The following is a 20,519-nucleotide window of genomic DNA, read 5'->3' on the forward strand; positions in this document are numbered from 1 at the left end:
AAGAGGTGGTTCTCGCATGATCTTCTCCATATATATATTACAACTACAAGTTTGGTATTTTTAATTTTTTTTTGTTTTTTCACCAAACTTGTGGTGTAAAAAACTACCCCTCCGGCCGCGGCGTTTAAAATTTTTTTTTTTACGGCTGTGTTTATAATTTACACATCTAGTTGTAAAAAAAAATCGTGGTGAACGCCCACCCGTGGGGTGTAGTTCTCGCGGTTCTTACAACTCGAGGTGGTTTTCATTCTAGTGTGTGTGTGTTTAGTTATTATACATACTAGCCTATATCCCGTGTGACACACGGGTTTAAAAAATAAAATTAATAACTTATTATTTAATATGATCTTTTATATCTTAACAATCAAAATAACATCTAAGAGCATTGACATTCGTGCCTTTATCTTCATTTAGATAATTTAATATAAAATTTATTTTTCTCTAAATTATCTTTAGTTTTAAATAACGTATCACGTCCATCTCTATATCTATATTTTGATCTAACTGACAAACACTAATTTTATTATTTATTTTTCTTTCCTACAGACTCACAATCTAAAATATAGTTTATTGTATTTTTCTTCGTTTTAACCGTACACTCTCATCACACTTAAACTTTTTAACTTTGATTTTTCAAACCATATTGCTAAAGCTTTACGCAACCCTATTTTCTGAAGTTGGAATTCAAATTACCAACATAGGGTTTAGTGAAACTCTAGCCATATTATTTGGAAAGTAAAACTAAAAAAACCATATCTATATATATTATTATTAATATATTTATATATATTAATAATTTGAGAGGGAAATTAATTTCTTCAATAAAGAAATCCATTTTACACGGGATCCGAATTACTTTGGGTCGGGTTAATTTTTGCCCTTACTAACCGACATAGAATACGGATCATATATAAGGTTTTGATCAATCATTTAACCTAACTTTCTTCTTACACTTTCTCTCATCATCAGATCTATATCCGATACACACTCTGTCGCCAATCTCTTCGATTATTGCAGGTAAATGTTCTTCATTACTCCTAAATACGCTTTATTTATGTTGTTAGATCACATATGGAGTTTTATCTTCTTTAAAATTCAACGTTCGGTTGTTAATCGAAAATTATTTTTGGTGTTTTATGTAGATTGTTGCACAAAATCTTCAGTTATGTAGTGAAACTTGGATCCTTAGTTATTGTTTTATGTTTATTCAGATTTGATTGATTTTATTTGTATTTTGTAATTTTTGTTCATTATTGATGCTTAGAAACCCTAAATCCCATTATCAAAATACTGAAGATTATAATCATTAAAAGTCACCAATTTTTCAATAATCGAAGCTAATGTATTCTTTATATGTTTATACATATTTGCAGAAAACTATAGAGCCGGTCATTATTTTAGATGACGAATCTTTCAACAATCGTAGGTAAATGTTCTGTGTATTGTATTTTAGATGTTATGTTTTTTTTTGCGGAAAACCCTATCGGCATATCTTACATTATAATGTTGATGATAATGCATTTTGTTAAAAATACAGATTATGTTGATTTATTCTCATCATATGTTTTTGCCCTTTTTTTCCTGTTGTACATAACTTTTCAGTATCAGAATCAATTTTTTGATGTTGTATATTATTTTTGCCCTTTTTTCCTGTTCTAAAAATAAATTATTTTGAAAATTTATATAACGTATACTTATTATTGTTTGTAAAATTCATTGTTTTGTTATTAATAATTGACCTTTTTTCTTTTAATAAATTTGTATATTAATTTTCAGGTATCGACCCTTTGCACAACACTCCTTCATTTTTAAAGCTAATTGATGAAGATTTTCCAATATTTTTGGTACGTTTATTAAATTTATTCTAATGTTTTATAATTATATATATTATGTAAACTGATAATTTATTCGCTTTTTTAAACTCATAGGAATTACCTAATGACTTTACATCAATGGTTTGGGGAGACCACCCACCTTACAAAGATTCAGTTAAGATTCTTGATGGTGACAATATATGGTTTGTAAGAGTAAAAAAAACAGATGTTGGCCCTGTTCTTGCTGATGGATTCACCAAACTGGTTAGGGATACTCATGTTAGAAAAGACGACTACCTTATGTTTCAGACTTATGGACCGACCTCATTTTTTTTAATGGTCTTTAAATCATGTGTTCATAGAAACATGTTCATATCCAAGATAAACCCTCAAGAAGATGTTATTGTAAGTATTATCTTATAATATTTGTATGTTGAATACTTTGTTATGTTTGTATACTGCTTTTTAAGTTATTTTTTAATAATAATTATCACAACATATGCAGGTAATGGCAGATAAGTTTTGGAGAGATTTTTATGGAAAGATGTTCAAAGGTGGTCAATCAACTCTGTATTTAGGAGATACGTTTTGGAACGTTAACATGGACGGATTAATTGACAGGTGTGTTTTTACTCATGGATGTTCGGAGATGATAAATGAACTTGCCTTAGACAGGAGATCTACCTTTGTTTTCTCAATGCATGGAAATAAGGTCTTCGAGGTTTCAGTGTTTAATCATGAAACCGGTACTCAAATTCAGAACAACAGGGTTGAGTTAGTAGTTTTGGACGACCCAATCTATGTTGACGATTTTGATGAATTTGCTATCGAGGTTAGAATTATAAATGTACAATATTGTTTACTTATCAAGTAGATCTTATAATTACATAATTCATTTAACACATTGTTATTGGTTAATTTTATATTTAGACGGCATGTAAAGAGGAGTGTATTGATGCTGGAACTGTCATTGAAGAAGGTGTTGTTGTTGAAAGTAAAGATGTAAAAGCTCATTTGGCAGGTTTTGAAGATATGTTCAATGTAATTCTTTATATTATAAGAAAATTCTTTAACTGATTTTATAAATATTTTTATGATGTATTTTGACACTTTTTTTTTTCATTCTTAATTATATAGGATCAAGACGATTCCAAGTTTGATACCTTTTTCTCATCTCTACTTGAAATGGAAGACCTTAAGAAGAAGGTAGTTTTGGTTACATGTATCATTTATTTATTAAATAATAATTATTTCTATTATGTTAAACCAAAATTTATTTTGATCTGTAGTTCAAAGAGAATTGGGATTCAAAAACTGAAGGCAAAGGCAAACCAAGTGTTGTTTGTGATGTAGATTCAAAAACTGCGGATGAGGATATGATAGTTGAACAAAACTTGACGGCTGATGTGTGTGAAGATGATCTGGAAGGAAATCAAAAACATGTAAGTATTCAGCTTGTTCATTTTGAAATTGTTTTATATGTTTAACAATTTCTAATATATTTTATTGAATTATTATTTAACTTTTACGTATTCAGCCTTTATTAGACAAAGATAACTCCAAAAGTGTTTGATATGTTTAAAATTAATGAATTTATTTATTAGAATTATTATTAAAGTTTTACATAATCATGTTTTGGTAAGAAACAATGAAAATACAAAACATTCTTTGTTTATTTCAATCATTATTTAACTTTTACATATTCATATTTATTTTTTTTATTGTGAAGGTTAAAGGCAAGTCCAAAGTTTATGAAACTCAGGTATTTAAATCAAAAAATGAATACCGGTCAACTCACTTATCATTATATATTTCATAGTAACATGTTTATTTAAAAGTTGTTACTTATTTTTGTTACTTTTCATACAGACAAAACGAAGTCTTCGGAGCAGAATTAAAAGAGTTGATGCAGGAGCAAGCACTTCCTCTCTGGTCTTGAAATCCACAGAAACGGTAGAAAACATAATTGATAAATTTTTGACATTTACGGTTTAGATTTTATAGTAACAAATTTTAAAAAAACTTAATAATTATTTGTGTTGCTTTTGGTACAGACAAAAAGAAATCTTCGAAGCCGAATTAAAAAGGTTGATGAAGCGCCAATGACGGGTTCTCCAGTCTTGAAATCCACAAACCTGGTACAATTTTTGGGAAATATTTATTATTTACATAGTTCATATATCTTAATTATCTAGTGCTTTTCGTTCAATATGATTTCTGCAATAAATGGGTTTGGGTTTAAATTGTTAGCTAAAAATATTGCCACTATTTGTTTGGTTATAATATAGTCGTTCTTTCTTAATGGCTAAAATAGTGCTTTGTTCATTTCTTTTTGGTGATAATACATGTTTTTTTTGTTTCATGATAATATAGTCATTTGTTCATTTTGTAGAGTGATAATATATGTGTAATTCGCTTCATGATAATATAATAATTTGGTCCTTTTGATTTGATGATAACTTAGGAATTAGGTGTGTGATAACAATATACCTAATAGTATTGATTTGCATGATTATATAGTTTCCGCTTCCTTTCGTGATAAAATTGTTTTTAGTGATAATAGAGTGTCGTGTAGGGGTCTTCAAAATTAGTGGAGGAACTTGTAAACATCCTAACAACAAAGTAGTAATTTTATTGGTCTCATCTTTATTTGTGTGTGTTTACGAAATCGGATATCCGAACTTTGGAAGTCCAAACTTTCCAAAACGGTTTTGGATAGTGATATTTACTATCCGAAATATTCGGATAGGCGGTTTTGAACAATCGTGTTTGTTTCGTGATAATATATAATCTCTATACTATATATCTAGAATATGTTCAATTTAATTAAATTATCTTCAGAAAAAGCGCAAGAAGACAATTCAAATACTTAACCCACAATCAACGGTTTTGAACTTCAAAAGAATTGCGAAACACAGAATTGTAAGATTTTGTACATTTTTTTTTGTTTCTTTCTTGAACTTTTTATCAAAATGATATATTTAATCATGACTGTAATATGTTGTATTTTTCAGCGACTACCACCAAAAATGACATCTGTGTTGGACTTATCTCCTACTAATCTCAAAGAAGTGAGTGTTCAAAACATGACAGGTGAAGTCAACTTTATAATGACCAGATCGGAAAAAAACCGCAAAGCGTTCCGGTATGCATTTGTTGGATGGTCGAATTACTTGAAGGCTTGGAACATCAAAATGGGAGCCGAAATGTTTTTTGAGTTCAACAACTCAAGCAAGGTCTTGACACTGACAAAGGTTGTGGACAAGCGTGGTGTTAAGAACAAAAAATCGCGTGCATGAATCGGAAGTCTGCTTGTAGTTGTGGTGGTTTTTATAAACAATATATATGCTAATTTCTTTTGTTGGGCTTTAGAGTCCTACTTGGTCTAGAAAAACTTGGGGCTAAATTTGACAACTTTTGGTTTATTTTGGGTTGGGATTTTATGTAAATCAAGGTTAACAGGTAGTTAGGTAACTGCATGGTTGGTTGTTATTTTAGTGTATAATAACTTTGACTATTTTTGATATTATGTCTTAGGTTGAATGGTAATACACATTTGACGTGTGACTCAAGGGTTTAATATTTACAATTAATAACCTATGATTCAATTTCAGGTTTTATAGCTTAACAATCAAAATAAAATCAAAGAGCATTGACATTGATGCCTTCGTGTTCATTTATATAATTTAATCAAAATATTTGTTTTTATCTAAATTATCTTAGCTTTTAAAAAACCTATCACGTCCATCTATATATGTATATCTTTATCTAACAGAAAAACAAAATTTTTATTATTTATTTCTCTTTGTTACACACTCACAACAAAAAATATAGTGGATGGATATGAGCCTCTAAATATACAGGTTTACTTTAACGTCTTCACAAATTCTCTATTACAGAGATATCAATGTAATGGTATTTTTGTTGTTACTTTAAATTAAAATTACATAAGATTTTTTATATAGACTACTCAACTTATCATTGTATTACATTTCAAAAAATGGCAATAAATGAAAATAACGATAATAATATTCATACAGTATACTAACGTTTTTGACTTAAACTAAACATAAAGCGACATACACGTACAATTCACTGTTACTGAACACATCATATTTACATTTACATTACAAATTTCTAAAAACTTCTTTGTATACGACATTTGACGTTGTATCAGAAAGATTTCCATCACTATCTAGAATAACAATTTTAAGGCCATCTCGGCGGGTAACTCTTGATAATGCAACATACAATTGACCATGTGTGAAAACTGGATTTTTCAAAAACAAACCAACTCTAGAGAGTGATTGTCCTTGACTTTTGTTTATGGTCATTGCAAAAGATACCGCAAGTGGAAATTGTCTTCTTTGTAACTTAATGTGAAGTTTTTTGTCTGTAGGTATCAACGTAATTCTAGGAATATAATGACGATCGCCAATGTGACTTCCAGAGATAATCTCTACCTGTATAACACGTTTACCCAAAGAGACCACCTTTAATCTTGTTCCGTTACACAAACCACTTTTTTGGTCAATATTTCTAAGAAGCATGACCGGAACACCTACCTTGAATACTAACCTATGATTCGGCAAACCAGAAGCTTTAATTCCATTAAGAATATCCGGTGAGACTAATGCATCATCTAAATTCTCATTAAGCATTTCTGTTGGACATATACTATCGGAGCTTAAATATTCCTTCTCAACTCCCGGAAAAAGTGACAGCATACGATCGTTAATTTCTTGAACAACGTCATTTGTTGGAGCTAGAATGGCTCTTTGATGGAAGTAATTTGCTTCATTGAAATTATATAGAAGAGAAGGATATACAAACTCGATTAAGTCTGAAATGGGATCAGACGAATGTTTGATGAGAAGATCTTCGGGTATTTGTAAAATTGCATTGCTGTCATTCACACCACCGACATTACCTTCACCTATATCCAAAAGCCAGTTTGCAAACTTGGTAGTTTCTTGTATTTCAGATGGATCATTTGAGGTACTCAACCTCAAATTTTTGGTCAATTTTAGGACTTTGCAAGTTCTCCAAATATAAGAAGAACTTAAAGAAGCATTTACAATTTGTTGTCTGCTTCCTCCTGGCACCACAGGTAGAATTTGTCGGAAGTCTCCTCCAAAAACTATAACTTTCCCACCAAATGGCAATTCTGATGATGCTCCAGATACAGATCTAAAAAGGTCTTTTAACGATCTGTCCAAAGCTTCAAATCCATGTTTATGTACCATTGGTGCTTCGTCCCAAATAATAAGTGAGGTTTCTTGTAATAAACGTGCAAGATCGCTATCTGGCTTAATGAAACAAAAAGAATCCTCATCTAAATTGATAGGAATGTGGAACCGAGAGTGAGCAGTCCTCCCTCCTGATAGCAAAAGAGATGCAATTCCACTGGAAGCAACACTTAAAACAATTTTCCCTTCTGATCTTATAGATGCACATAAAGTCTTCCAAAGATATGTTTTTCCTGTTCCACCGTAACCATAAACAAAAAAAACCCCTCCTTTGTTGTTATCCACCGCTGTGATGATTTCTTCATATATAACCCGTTGTTCTTGAGTTAATGAAGAGAAAAGTTTACGAAACTCTTCAGCTAATATCTCCGTGTCATAAGCCAACTCTTCACTAAGTAAAAGATTGTTTGCGGAAGATATACAATCATTATTAGGAAAAGGCATACTGGAATACCTTTTAAGAGTGGAATTATTTCGAAGTAAAAACTTTTGGATCTCAAACAATGTTAGGTTCTTAATTTGATCTTCGTTAAGTACCAAACCTGTCAAATAATGAAAGTAAAGTCAAAATTTTATATTACATTAAGTTAAACATTTAGATAAATTCTATTATAATGGAAAATACCTGGATGTTTTAAAATACGACGTTGCTTGTAGAGAATGTCATCTGATAAGTAGGTGAAAGTTTTTTCCCACACAAATTCCGGTCTAGACATACTCTCGGACATTAACATTGTACAGAACAAACTTCTTAAATAATAACCCGATCCGGTGAAACTTGCTTCTATAATTGCTTCAACATATTCATTGTCATCATCCAAAAGGCCATATGCATAACATGCATCTCTAAAAGTAGGATACTCAACATCATTTACGGTTCTGATATCCTCAAAATTTCTTGGACCTTTCACATTGTTCAACAAAATCCTCAAATAATAAGCTTCACCGACTGAAGGAGAAACCGAATGAATTCTGCCAATTGAAAAACCTCTTTTCCTTGGTTTCCACTTACGTTTGTTGATCTTCCATACAAATTTTGTTGGGAATTCGACATAAGTAAGTTGACGTGCGGCAGGGTATTTTTCATTACAAACAAACCACTGTAAAAACATGGAAGCATTCACTGACGGTTTATCTAACACATCTTCTATTTCTTCAAATTCTTCATAGATAACATGTTGTTGTCCGGGAAGATGAAAAGGAAGCCTAATGACAGAAGGATTCCTATAATGTATATCATAAGAAAAAATCCGCCAAGACGCTTCACAAGCAGATATGTATCGACAACTATAGTAGTCTTTGATTTCATCAACCGTCTTTTCTTGATCATTTGCTTCTTTACTTGGTACAAAACAAATTGATGCCCTATCATGACCTTTATTTATATATTTAAACAGATATTTTATTGATCCGGCCTGATTGCACCACTCAACATTGATGTGTGCTTGATATCTTTGTAAAAGAATTTTATTGTATGGCACAACACTGCGGTTATCTAACTTGACATCTGACTTCTCAATAAAAACACCGTTGTTACGTCTTCTGTAAACGGGAAAACCATCACCATCTATGCATGTAGATTCACGAAATTTTTTGGGAAAATTTTTGGAACACTTTCCGTCAATCATGCAGGGACAATTCATTTTTTCAACACCACAAGGACCATGAATCATGAACTCACTTACAAGAAAATATAACTCTGGTTCTTTGTCTTTGTCAGGTATTTCGGCAGAAATGAATGGATCGATATAATCAACGGTTGGAAGTTTGTGGTCGGCATGCATAAATAAGCACAAATGAGCATGAGGCAAGCCGCGCTTTTGAAACTCCACCGTATATACAACTAAAAATAACAAAAAAAGATATTTAAAATTGTGTATTATATTTACTTTTTAATGTTTCCTACCGTTTACTAACTAAATAAGCATATATAACATAGTCTAAAGTGTATTTATTATAAATTTGGAAAATAATGTAGAAAACTTTGAAGACAAAAACAAAAATAATTAAAATACCTGCTTGAAGCTTTCCAAGAATTGCATTATCCCTTAAGTCTTTAATGATGGAATCCAACTTGATTTTAAATAACCTACATAAAATATCAGGCCTATCTTCCGGGTTAAGATTCGTGTCCTTATGAAACCTCTTCACTTCAGGCCATTTTGGGTTACATGTGATTGTTATGAAAAAATCAGGATAACCATACCATTTACAAAGGGACATGGCATCTAAATAATTTTGAAACATGTACCGTGCACTACCAGTAAAAGACGAAGGTAATATAACACGCTGACCGATTTTAGAGACATCACTTTTGCCTTGTTCTTTAACAGAACATAAATTCTCAAAAGTCTCGCATCTTAATTTCTTTTGTTGAGTACGTATGTATAAGAGCCTTTCGCTTTCAATCATAGTATACGCATCGACCAAAAATTGTTGAAAAAGCCTTCTGGAATTTAGAACCAAAGAACGTATTCGATCGATCTTGGATTCTGTAGCAAAAGTATTCTCTCATTGTGCACGTATGTCTTTTACTGGTGCTTGAAGTAGAAACATCACTGCTGCTTGAAGCAGAAACATCACGATGAAGGATATCAATTCTATAACCATCATCACCGTAAACAAAAAGTAGGGGATATTGAAGAGCTAAATAAGAAGGATGTAGTTCACTAATTCGCTCGAGATAACCTTGTTTACTCTTCACAATAATATCTCTCGGTTCAAACAAAGTGTCAATATCTCCAACTATTAAAGCAGCAACTTCAGAAGCAGTTGGCAAGTTATATGTCCTACCATCTTTATTCCTTTTTGCAATAAGGCGAATCTTAAGATTCTCACAAGGATTTCTTTGAAAACAATCTCTCGCCATTCTGTAAGACTTAACCAACTGATTGTGAGAATCTAACATTGCCTTCAATTCTGAAATAATTTCAAAATCCAAAATTTCACTACTTGAGCTGGACTGTTTTCGGCTTTCCCTAATTACAAAAAAAAATATCTAAATTAAATAAGGATTGATAAAAAAAAATTTATGAAATATGAATTATAGTAATATTAAATAAAAAACATACCCTAAAACAAATTGTCTGTTTGCAACCTCATTCTCAGTATCATATATATATAACTGAGAAAACTTAGGCTTGGATCCATTCGTTGGTATAAGACTTCCAATACTATGATAATTCTCACCACTAAGTCTGAATACATAAGGAGAATTACCATTGTTAATGGAGTTGTCTACTTTTCCACCCATGGAAGTAAAAGAAAACATTGAGTTGTAACGACGAATGTTTTTCAAAAAATGAATGCTTTTAGAGTCAGAAGAAGTATAAAGACTTTTATAATCAGAGGGCGGGGGCTTGAAATCGGGAAGTTTGACTTTGCTGTAACCACAACATAGAGAAAAACTTGATTTAGTCTTTCTTTGATAACTTCTTAAGACTTCATCTTTCCATAATTTTGCATGACATGTTTCACATATATGACTCTGATCACCATGATCCAAGTAATCTGTTAATGGAAAAGTTTAATTTTGTTATTATACAATTATAACATGGTATTGTTAAATTGAAAAATATTTCGAAGTGGAATATTACCTTTTGATATGCCACAAAATATATTCGTTATAAATTCTCCGGAAAAATGGAGTTTTTCTAGAGAATTGTTCAACGAAGATAATTGAATATTCTTCTTTGACGTATAAGTACCTAAAAAAGGAATTCGGAATTAACAATTTTCAATATATATAAATATGTTAACTACTAATAATAATTTGAATTTACATTTTTAAAATATAAATAAGTAAATAACATACTTTGTGGTAATTTGATAGATGCTTGTGTAGTTGACCTTGGAAATTTTACTGATGGAGATTTAATTGCTTGTTTTTTGCCTATCACGATATTGTTTCCTGATGCTCCGACAAAACTTTGGGCTACTATAATCATCAGTGGTGATTGAAGCTGAAAAAAAATATAATGTTGTATACAAAGAGAAAAAGTTAATGGATTAATGTACATTTTTTTTAAATTTAAAATATTAAATTTAAAAATTTATATACCATTAGTAATATCTGATAGCATAGGTGTAAAATAGATATTGGAAGAATGAACAATGGTATGTTGATTTGGATTTGATTGATAAGGAATAACAACTTCCTTCACATAAGGGACAGTTCTATTAATTGGTGAATTGTTAAAAACTGAATTGGATATCTGAAGAAGAAGTACCTGCAAAAAATATGACAAGTATTAATAATAATTTGAATTACTATCTTGTAATTAGATAATGAGAATACCACCATACTTTGACAATATGTGAGACAAGTTTGTGTAGTTGAAATTGGATTGTTTGGTGAGGTAAAATTCAAGCCTTTTTTTCTCCTATCTAGATATTCTTTACGGATGCGCCGATTAAACTTCGAGCGAGTATAATCATTATCGGGGAGTGAAGCTGTGAAACAAAAAAAGTGGATAACAAAGAAAAAAACAAAGGAAAATATGTACTTTTTACATAATTGATTATAATAAATAGGTACCATTTGTAACATCTGATAGCAATGGTGTATAATAGATATTTGAAGCAGTGTCAGTGGTATGTGTGTTTGGAATTGATTGATAACTATTGACGACTTCCTTCCCATAATAGACATTTATATTAGTTGGTGATTGGTCAGAACTAACTTGGACATTTTGCAAACCTGCTTTATGAAAACAAATATTTAGTAGTGTAATAATAGTGTACTCATAATATTTCCAAAAAATCGAATTTATAAATTAAATAATATGTGAGTAATGAAAATTAAGTTTACAAAAATGCTTATTCTTAAATAATTAATGGTAAACTGAAAAATTACCTTTACACTTTTGGTGGGAATTCCTTTATCGATCTCTTCTTTTCTCATAAGTATTCTTTCCTTAAAATCTACAATGAATACACCTATTTAAACAATAATCAAATTGGTGAAATTTAAATAAACTAAATACATACCATTTGTAATGTTAGATAACGGACTTCGCGTTTGAAAGCCTGAATAAATAAAATAAACTATCATTAATTTCAAATTATTGTTTTATAAGTGGGAATAAATTAATATTCAATGGCATATATTTATCACAAATAGGAGAAACTAATGAAAACATGACCTTTCCCTGTGGAAGCCAAATCACAACGTTTCGTTTTTTTAGCTGCCAGATGTAATTTCCTTTTTTGTCGCATAACCTTTGCTTCAAAAATTCCATCGTTTTGATCTGAGGATAATAATATATGGTATAACTAAGGAATTAAGTAATTTAAATAGACTGAAATATAAGCCATATTTAGAGAAGTATTTAAAAAATTATTAATTTAAAATATGGAGTTGTAAAATTACATAATAAGATGTGGAGTATTTGGACAGTAAAGAATTTGAATGTTTAAAGGGTATAAACTTTTGAAAATTATGTATTTTGATAAATTATGTAGTACAATCGCAGTATATAAAAAACAAACTTATGTTTTGAATTAAAAATATCGTTTATCATGTATTATATGTGAGTGTCGATATTTACAAAACATTTGACGTTTTTCTGTAACTACTTATCAACTGAAGATGATAATATATATTCTCCAAAAAGTAGTTCATAAAGGAGCAGAGTTGAAAAATTTATCAACACATTACAACCACATCAAATATAATAGTGTCAAAAATAAATGAAAAATGTAACAAAACATTAATAAATTAAAAACCAAACATAATACTTGCTTTTAAATATTGTCTAGAAGCATTCAGTACAACAAAACGATATTAAACTTCTTAAACATAAAAGCTTGAATGATCCAAAGCTTTTGAAGTAGTTCTTAAACGATAAACATAACTTAAAACACATTAAAATAACATAGGAAACCAACACTTAGAACATAAAGGCGGTAAAGCCTTCATTTTTCAATTTTTGGAATTAGGAGAGTTGGTTTTCCAGGTTTAACTGGTTTGGTGGTTGACATTTCTCCATTTTCATCAACATCATAACTCTCAACCAAGTTTTTCTTGAAAGCAGGTTTTTTGGTTTTCCTCTTAAAAATCGCAGGCTCACCAATAGGCTTACTTGCCATGGCAGTGTCCTCCAAATTTTTGGGCAAAGGGGTGATGACATTATCATCCATGGACTCAGAAGGAACCTAAAAATGATAAACAAAATTGGTGTCAAAAAAATAATTTGAAGATTTAACTTAAATTTTTAAGTATTTAATATAACTTTACATACCTTCGATTTGAAGTCTTCATTTGATTTGGTACCAACAGTGACTCCCATAATAACATCAGTGCAGTTATCATCCTGCATTTTTGAAATTGTTCAATTTTAATATCAAACAACTAAAATAATTCACAAACATATAATTGAAGATAAAGTATAATAATGAGTAAGTTTATAGAGTACACAATGCATACATTCAGGTTAACAGTATCTTCTGATTCCATATCAGTGAACCTGTTGTTCAAAGAAGCAGTAGTTTCCACCTACAATGTTCGCCATAAATTGAGTATGTAAAATATGTTTATATACTAAATGAACCGGAAATTAAGTACTTAAACTTAATATTACCTCAATGTTGTTTGCTTTCTTCTCAAGCTCAAATATGATATCCTCATCGTCAGTCAATTTAGAAACACCAAAAAACCAAAAGTTGTGTTCAATGTTGAACTCACTGATATCAATCTTGAATGCAAATTTTTTCCCTAAAAGAGCTTCAACTCGTCAGGATACAGACCCTTATCACCACCCTGTAGTATATATACAAAAATATTATTGACATATTATCGGGGAAAAAATTAAAATTTCGAAATTTATTAAATGGAAACTTACAGCAACGTGTTTCTCAATTAAGTTAGCTGCAGTTGTATTTAGAATTCGGCAAGCATCTCTGTCAAACAATGTCAATGACACAGTTCCACTGGAATCTTGAACAGTCAATGGAATTTTAAGCCTAAATCACAAAGTGTCAAAATGTTAGCAATGAAATATACACACCTAAGAGAAAACATAAATTTCAAACAATTTAAAATTATTTACACCTTTTAGTATATTGAATCACAGTGTCCTTGCAAGTTTTCGTTTTGCACTCATAAACCTCTTCTTCATCAACCAAGACACCAACCGTAGGTGTATCATTAGTAACTTTTGGGAAAACCTTCTTGTTACAAGTTTTACAAGCAAAGTAATACCAAGGCAAATCTTCAGATATCATTTGAACAGTACCAACCACAACAACAGACTTGGCCTATAAATATGTAGTTTAGTGATAATGACAGAAATAATGTTAATAAAAAACATACTCAATTGTAATACCTGATTGAGATTTACTTCAGCTATGTTGTTGAATTCAGATCTAACAACATACTCATCATACAATGATAAAAAAATTCCAGAAAGCCGAGAAGATTGACTCGAACATGACGAAGCCGCAGAGTTTGCAATAAGACTGTTACAAATAATTATATTAGATTAATATTTATGTAAGTCTAATATATTAAGGAAAAAATTTAATAAATTAATTCTCGGTTTGCATTCATTGAAAGGATTCACCTGTTACGAAAAGCAGTCATTTCATCAACATCAGAATTTATGAAAAGCTTGGAAACATTGAAACAGCTGTTAACATAACCAAAACGACCAAAGTACTTCAGTGTACCAAACTGCAGAATGACAACAATAACACATGTTGTTCTCTGTTTCCCATTGCTCTAAAATCCGATCAGCATAAGAATCCCATAAAGACAGGTATATTGATTCCATCCTTGAAATAAAATATCCCAAAAATCAGGCTTAAAGTAAATGGGTAAAAAAATATAAATTAGGAATTTATAATCAATAGATTGAATAAGAATTAAAACACATACTCTAGATCTTGAATGATGACATTCAGTTTCTTGGTGTCTTTACCCCTTGCTGTCTAAACTTCTTAAGGTCTTTAACATCAGCAACAAAACCAATAACATCTAGAAAATGGAAGTCGGTTAAATGTTGAAAAAAATATACAGTATATAAAAACATAACTAAAAAACATGTATGAGGTTTTTAGTCACCTATAGATTTGTTTCTGGAACAGTTTGTCAATGATATCCTTAAAGGATGTGAATGAGAACCCATACAGGGGACCATTGAAATCCTTACATGGATACACATCGGTATCACAGTAGATTCCCAGCTTGTTTTTTGTTGTCCACATACTTGTACTTGGACTCATTTAAACCAATAGTCGGTTTGACAATGAAATAGCAATCTGTTTGAAATTTGAATAATAAACATAAATGAATTAAATTAACTATAAAAAGTTAACATGTAACGTACTTGTAAAAAAGTTGGTATGTAAAACATAAATCTTAAAAAAATAATCAATAACTTAATATACTAATTTACAATTGAAGATGATAATATATAATTAAAATATAAAATACAAACAATGTAAAATATATTAAGCATTTGCTTATTTATACATGTTATAACTTATTGCATATAAGTAAGTTATAGGTACCTTTTACTTCTACAATATGTGGATGTCACCAAATTATTTTTTAATAAATTTAAGGATAAGGTAAATTGTAAGTATTACAAATATTACTAGGATGTTTATAATATAAGCATATAAGGTACTTCAATGAAAATGTGGTCAAAAAGTTGTGGTTGTTCCATTACAAACTACTCAATACTTATTAGGGATAATATGATAATACAATTGATAATACGTTTTTTAATAGACATTAATTTATAACTACCATTTAGTTCTACAATATGTGGATGTAAATAACTTCTTTTAAATAAATTTATGGATACGGGAATTTGGTAGTATACAAATAATTTATATGTATAAATTGAAACATGTGAGGGACTTAAATGAGAATATGTGAAAACTTGACGTTCAAAATTGAAATAATCATAAATATCTAGGGGTAACATGATATTAACTACTAAATTAATGAAGTGACTAAAAATAATTTAAAACAAAACACATAAACAACCAACGCAGCTGTAAAAATTAAATTTTATGTAAATAAGGCAGTTGTAAATAAGTTATATGAAACACTTAAACAGGCAACTTGTTGCATTAAATATTAGTTAAACTACTTTAAAAGGTTATAAGAATATACCTGATTCATTAAAACTTGTTCAAATCTCGGAAACCATCTTCGGAGAACATTGGCTTGCATGGTGGTTCCCTGTCAAATAAAAAAAAAAGTAAAAAAATAAGGAAATAAGCACAATAATATAATACTTTTAGGAGATGACATAGAAAGAAACATGAAACTACATTTTACATGTTAAAGTGAGATGTTCATAAGCAGAAGGATAACACTTTAAATTAAAGGGATAAGTAATTAGATAACATAAATTTTAACAAACTGACTGCCTACTGCATGAAAACGTTATAAGTTAGTTTTTTAAAAATTTTTCACTTTATTTCAAAACCCCTTCTTGATAGCACTTTAACAAACTAACTGAAAAAAAATCACTGGATAAAATTTAACTTAAACGGATAAGTTAAATTTTAAATTTGTTCGTTATTAAAAAATCTACTTCATATGAGAAATATATACCTCTTCATCAACAACGATCATTTCGATTGAGTAAAACTGCTCTGGATTGTTATACATCGGTTGCTTCCATAAACGGAGTACACGAACCTTCACAGTGTAATCACGGCGAGCCAAATCCAAATCCTTCAAATAAGTGATGTTACTATATCAAAGAAATATGCGTTAATATTACTATGTATAAAATACAATATGAAACAGAAATGTATAAAAATTCAATTCCGTACCCGTGCTCCATTACTTCAGTAAGTTGCTTCAAGATGAAAGGGAAGAAGGAGAATTGAAGTTGGTGAAAAAGGAGGAAGGGGAGTGGATATAAATAGTGAGGTTGGAAGAAAAAACAAAACTATATAAGGTATATGAAAGTAATCAGATTAGTCAACTTTTTTGGATAGGTAGTAGATTAACTAAAAGGTGAAAACTTTGAAATGTGTATTTGTCCTTATAGTTGACCGACAAAAAGGTTTAAGCTTACAAAACCTCAATATAAGAAACCAATGAACCGTTGAAAGTGAAATTTTTAAACAAAAAAATTCAGACCATTTTAGGCTTTCAGTTTTGTTTTTATTATTCTGTTTTTAAAATATGTCTGTTAACGGCCTTAATAGGCTGTATAAATATCAGTTGGTGTATGTAGAGTTTTTTTGTTAATGAAACCGTTGAAAGTCAAAATTTTTAAAGGAACAAATAATTCAGACCCATTTTAGGCTTTCAGTTTTGTTTGTATTACTGTTTATATAACTAACCGTCTGTTATGGGCCTTAATAGGCAGTATGAATTTGAATTGGGTATGTACAGTTTTTAAAGTTAATACTTATTTCTTAAAACTTTTAAATACATATGTATATAAAATATCTTTTAATTCTTAAGGACTACTGTTGTAGGTTTAAATTATTATCTTTGTAAAAATAAAACAGGTTTATGGTCTTTAAAGTGATTACAAAACTATGGTTATGAGTAGAAAACAAAGTGTCTTTATGAAACATCCTTGAAATTTTTATTACTTTAAAAAAAATGAAATAATGTAAGTATATATTTAAACAAAAAAACTTCTACCGTTAATAAACTGAATTTGTGATGAATTTGTGAGTACATATACAACGATAACAGAAAATGAGACTTAAAAATTATATAACTTTCTAAAAATACATATTTCCGCTTTTTAAAGGTTTACAAAAAATGGTTGTGAGTAGAAATCAAAGTGACTTGACCTAAGGTCCTTGAACATTTTTATTTACTTTAAAAAAAAGAATTAAAAGGAAAAGTATTTCTGAAAGTCAAAATTATAACGAAAATGGTTTTTTGAATGGTCATAAGTGGAACAAAGATGGGTAAGGTCAACTAAAACTCAAGGTATTTCTGAAAGTCAAAGTTAAAGGTTTAAAAAAAGTGACTAAGTATAGGTTTATTAACCTTTTTTAACAACATCATAACAGAACATAAAAGTAAAGGCAGTTTAGGGTTAAAGTGTATTTAAAAACATCATCATATATGAAATAAACATTTCAATAAACGCGATAAATAAAAAAAGGATCAAAAACATAACCTTTTAATAACGACTTTAAGAACCGGAAGCATGCCGTAGTGATGGAGAAGAAGAATGGTTGAGCGAGTGGAGAGGAAATAACAACAACAAACGCCTACAATCAATAAAATAAACTGATAAAGATAACAACAATGAACAAAAAATATAAAGTTATTAAAATTAACTTTAATTAACATGATACATTTTCACGTAACAAAAACCAATCCTCTGTTGAAGAAAGCAACCAGTGACAGATTTTTGATGGAATTATTATGAGGGGTCGGTGACATTGTCAAGGAGAATAAGAAAATGCTATCACTAAGCATCTAATGACACTCCTTGACAACATCACCGAACACATCGATCTTTCCAGCAAAGGTCTGTCAGTGGTTGTGTCTTCAAGAGAGGGTTTAATTCTTATTAACTTTTTAGGCGTATCATCTAAACGGTAAAAAAGGTGAACTTATGGATTTATTTTAAACCGCAATTATACCATCTGCAAAAATAAAAATAAATTTAGGGATTAGAATTTAAAAATGACAAATAAATATCAATCAGAAATATGATAATCGCGTGTATAATGTACAAGTATTTACCTTAAGTGGATCTGTTGATGAATAAGCAACAACCAAAATTTGTTTACAAAATAAAACAACATCTTTGTTAATGTGTAATTGTTAACAAAAGTGTTAGACTACACTAATGGATAAGTCAAAAGTTAAACAGCAGCGGAGTCACAAAAAGTAAAAACAGCGGATTCATATATTCATCATCAACATAATCAAAATAAAACATAAATACGTTTAGGGTTAAAGTGTATTTAAAAATCATCATCATTAAATTATACATTGAAATACACGCGATAAATCAAAAACAGGAATTTTATTAACAAAATGCAATCACAAATCATAGATACGAATAAAACATTTTGTTGGTCATAAAATACACATAGCAACATAATTTATGTGGCATACAATGGAAAGGCGGTTTTAAAACAATATTTCAAATAAAATCCGTGTGTCACACGGATATAGGCTAGTATTTCAAATATAATCAAACAAACACGAAATTATATCATCATCAACATCATCATCATAACAGAACATAAACTAAATAAGCTTTAGGGCTAAAATTAATTTAAAAACATCATCATCATGAAATTAAACATTTCAATACACGAGATAATTAAAAAACAGGAATCAAAAACATAACAAAACAAAAATCAAATAAACAAAACACTAAAATTATAAGATGAAAAAACACAAACTTGTAAAACACGTGGTTCAGATCTACAAATAATCACTAACAAAATAAAATCAACAAACGGCTAGAATCAAGAACAGTGATCAAAAACATAAGGAAAACATAACCGATTAAACACTAATATGAGGAACGGATGGTTCAGATCTACAATAGTAAGTCAGAATACCAGGTTAAAAAAGTACAAAAAATGGAGAAGAAATAACAAATAAGGAGGAACCCAATACAACGGAGTCACAAAAGTAAAAAACAGCGGATTCATATAATCATCATCAAAAAAAGCAAAATAAAAAGAAAAAGGTTTAGGGTTAAAGTTTATTTAAAACATCATCATCATGAAATTATACATTAAAATACACGCGATAAATCATAAACAGGATTAGAATTAGAATAACAAAATGCAATCACAACTCATAGATACGGATAACACATTTGGTTGGTCATAAAATAACACATAGCAACATAATTTATGTGGCATACAATGGAAAAGGCGGTTTAAATAACATGAACAAAAAACATAAGGAAAACAGCATATTTCAAATTAAATCAAACAAACACAAAATCATATCATCATCAACATCATCATCACAACAGAACATAAAACTAAATAAATAAGCTTTAGGGTTTAAAATGGATTTAAAACAGCATCATCAATGATTTTAAACATTTCAATCACGCGATAAATTAAAACATGATCAAAACATAACAAAACCAAATCAAATAAACACACACTAAAATTATAACATGAAAAAAACCCTAACTTGTAATACGAATGGTTCAGATATACAATAATAAAAAACAAAATCAAATCAAACATACGGCTATAATCAAGAACAGTGAACAAAAACATAAGGAAAACATAACCTATTAAACCGCGGTGTTTTTAATCTTCAACAAATTTTATTAAAAAACATAATCATTTTGAGGGATAATCAAACCTGAGTCAGAAAAGGTTGCAAATACCTAGAAGAAACACTAATATGAGGAACGGATCGTTCAAATCTACAATAGTAAGTCAGAATACCAGGTTAAAAAAGAACAAAAAATGGAGAAGAAATACAAATAAGGAGGAACCCAATACAACGGAGTCACAAAAGTAAAAA

The 20,519-nt window shown here is 29.7% G+C and overlaps 2 protein-coding genes across 2 annotated transcripts; one reads left to right on the forward strand and one right to left on the reverse strand.

The window, feature by feature from the left end:
* Positions 1–1,993: 1,993 nt before the first annotated feature.
* LOC110923761 lies at positions 1,994–5,113 on the forward strand. The gene is made up of 11 exons (XM_022167822.2): positions 1,994–2,219; positions 2,320–2,368; positions 2,436–2,646; positions 2,745–2,855; positions 2,952–3,020; positions 3,104–3,256; positions 3,544–3,576; positions 3,684–3,767; positions 3,869–3,952; positions 4,656–4,736; positions 4,829–5,113. Exons 3-11 carry the CDS (start codon positions 2,464–2,466, stop codon positions 5,111–5,113), a joined length of 1,083 nt encoding a protein of 360 aa, XP_022023514.2. The 5' UTR covers positions 1,994–2,219; positions 2,320–2,368; positions 2,436–2,463.
* An 828-nt stretch (positions 5,114–5,941) lies between these two features.
* Positions 5,942–7,797, reverse strand: LOC118488795 (ATP-dependent DNA helicase pif1-like). The gene is made up of 2 exons (XM_035986148.1): positions 7,689–7,797; positions 5,942–7,605 (listed from the first exon to the last, which is right to left on the reverse strand). The coding sequence occupies exons 1-2, from the start codon at positions 7,795–7,797 to the stop codon at positions 5,942–5,944; spliced, it is 1,773 nt and encodes a 590-aa protein (XP_035842041.1).
* Positions 7,798–20,519: the final 12,722 nt, after the last annotated feature.

The sequence above is a fragment of the Helianthus annuus genome, chromosome 17 (genome assembly GCF_002127325.2).
Source record: "Helianthus annuus cultivar XRQ/B chromosome 17, HanXRQr2.0-SUNRISE, whole genome shotgun sequence".
In the NCBI taxonomy this organism is placed as follows: domain Eukaryota; kingdom Viridiplantae; phylum Streptophyta; class Magnoliopsida; order Asterales; family Asteraceae; genus Helianthus; species Helianthus annuus.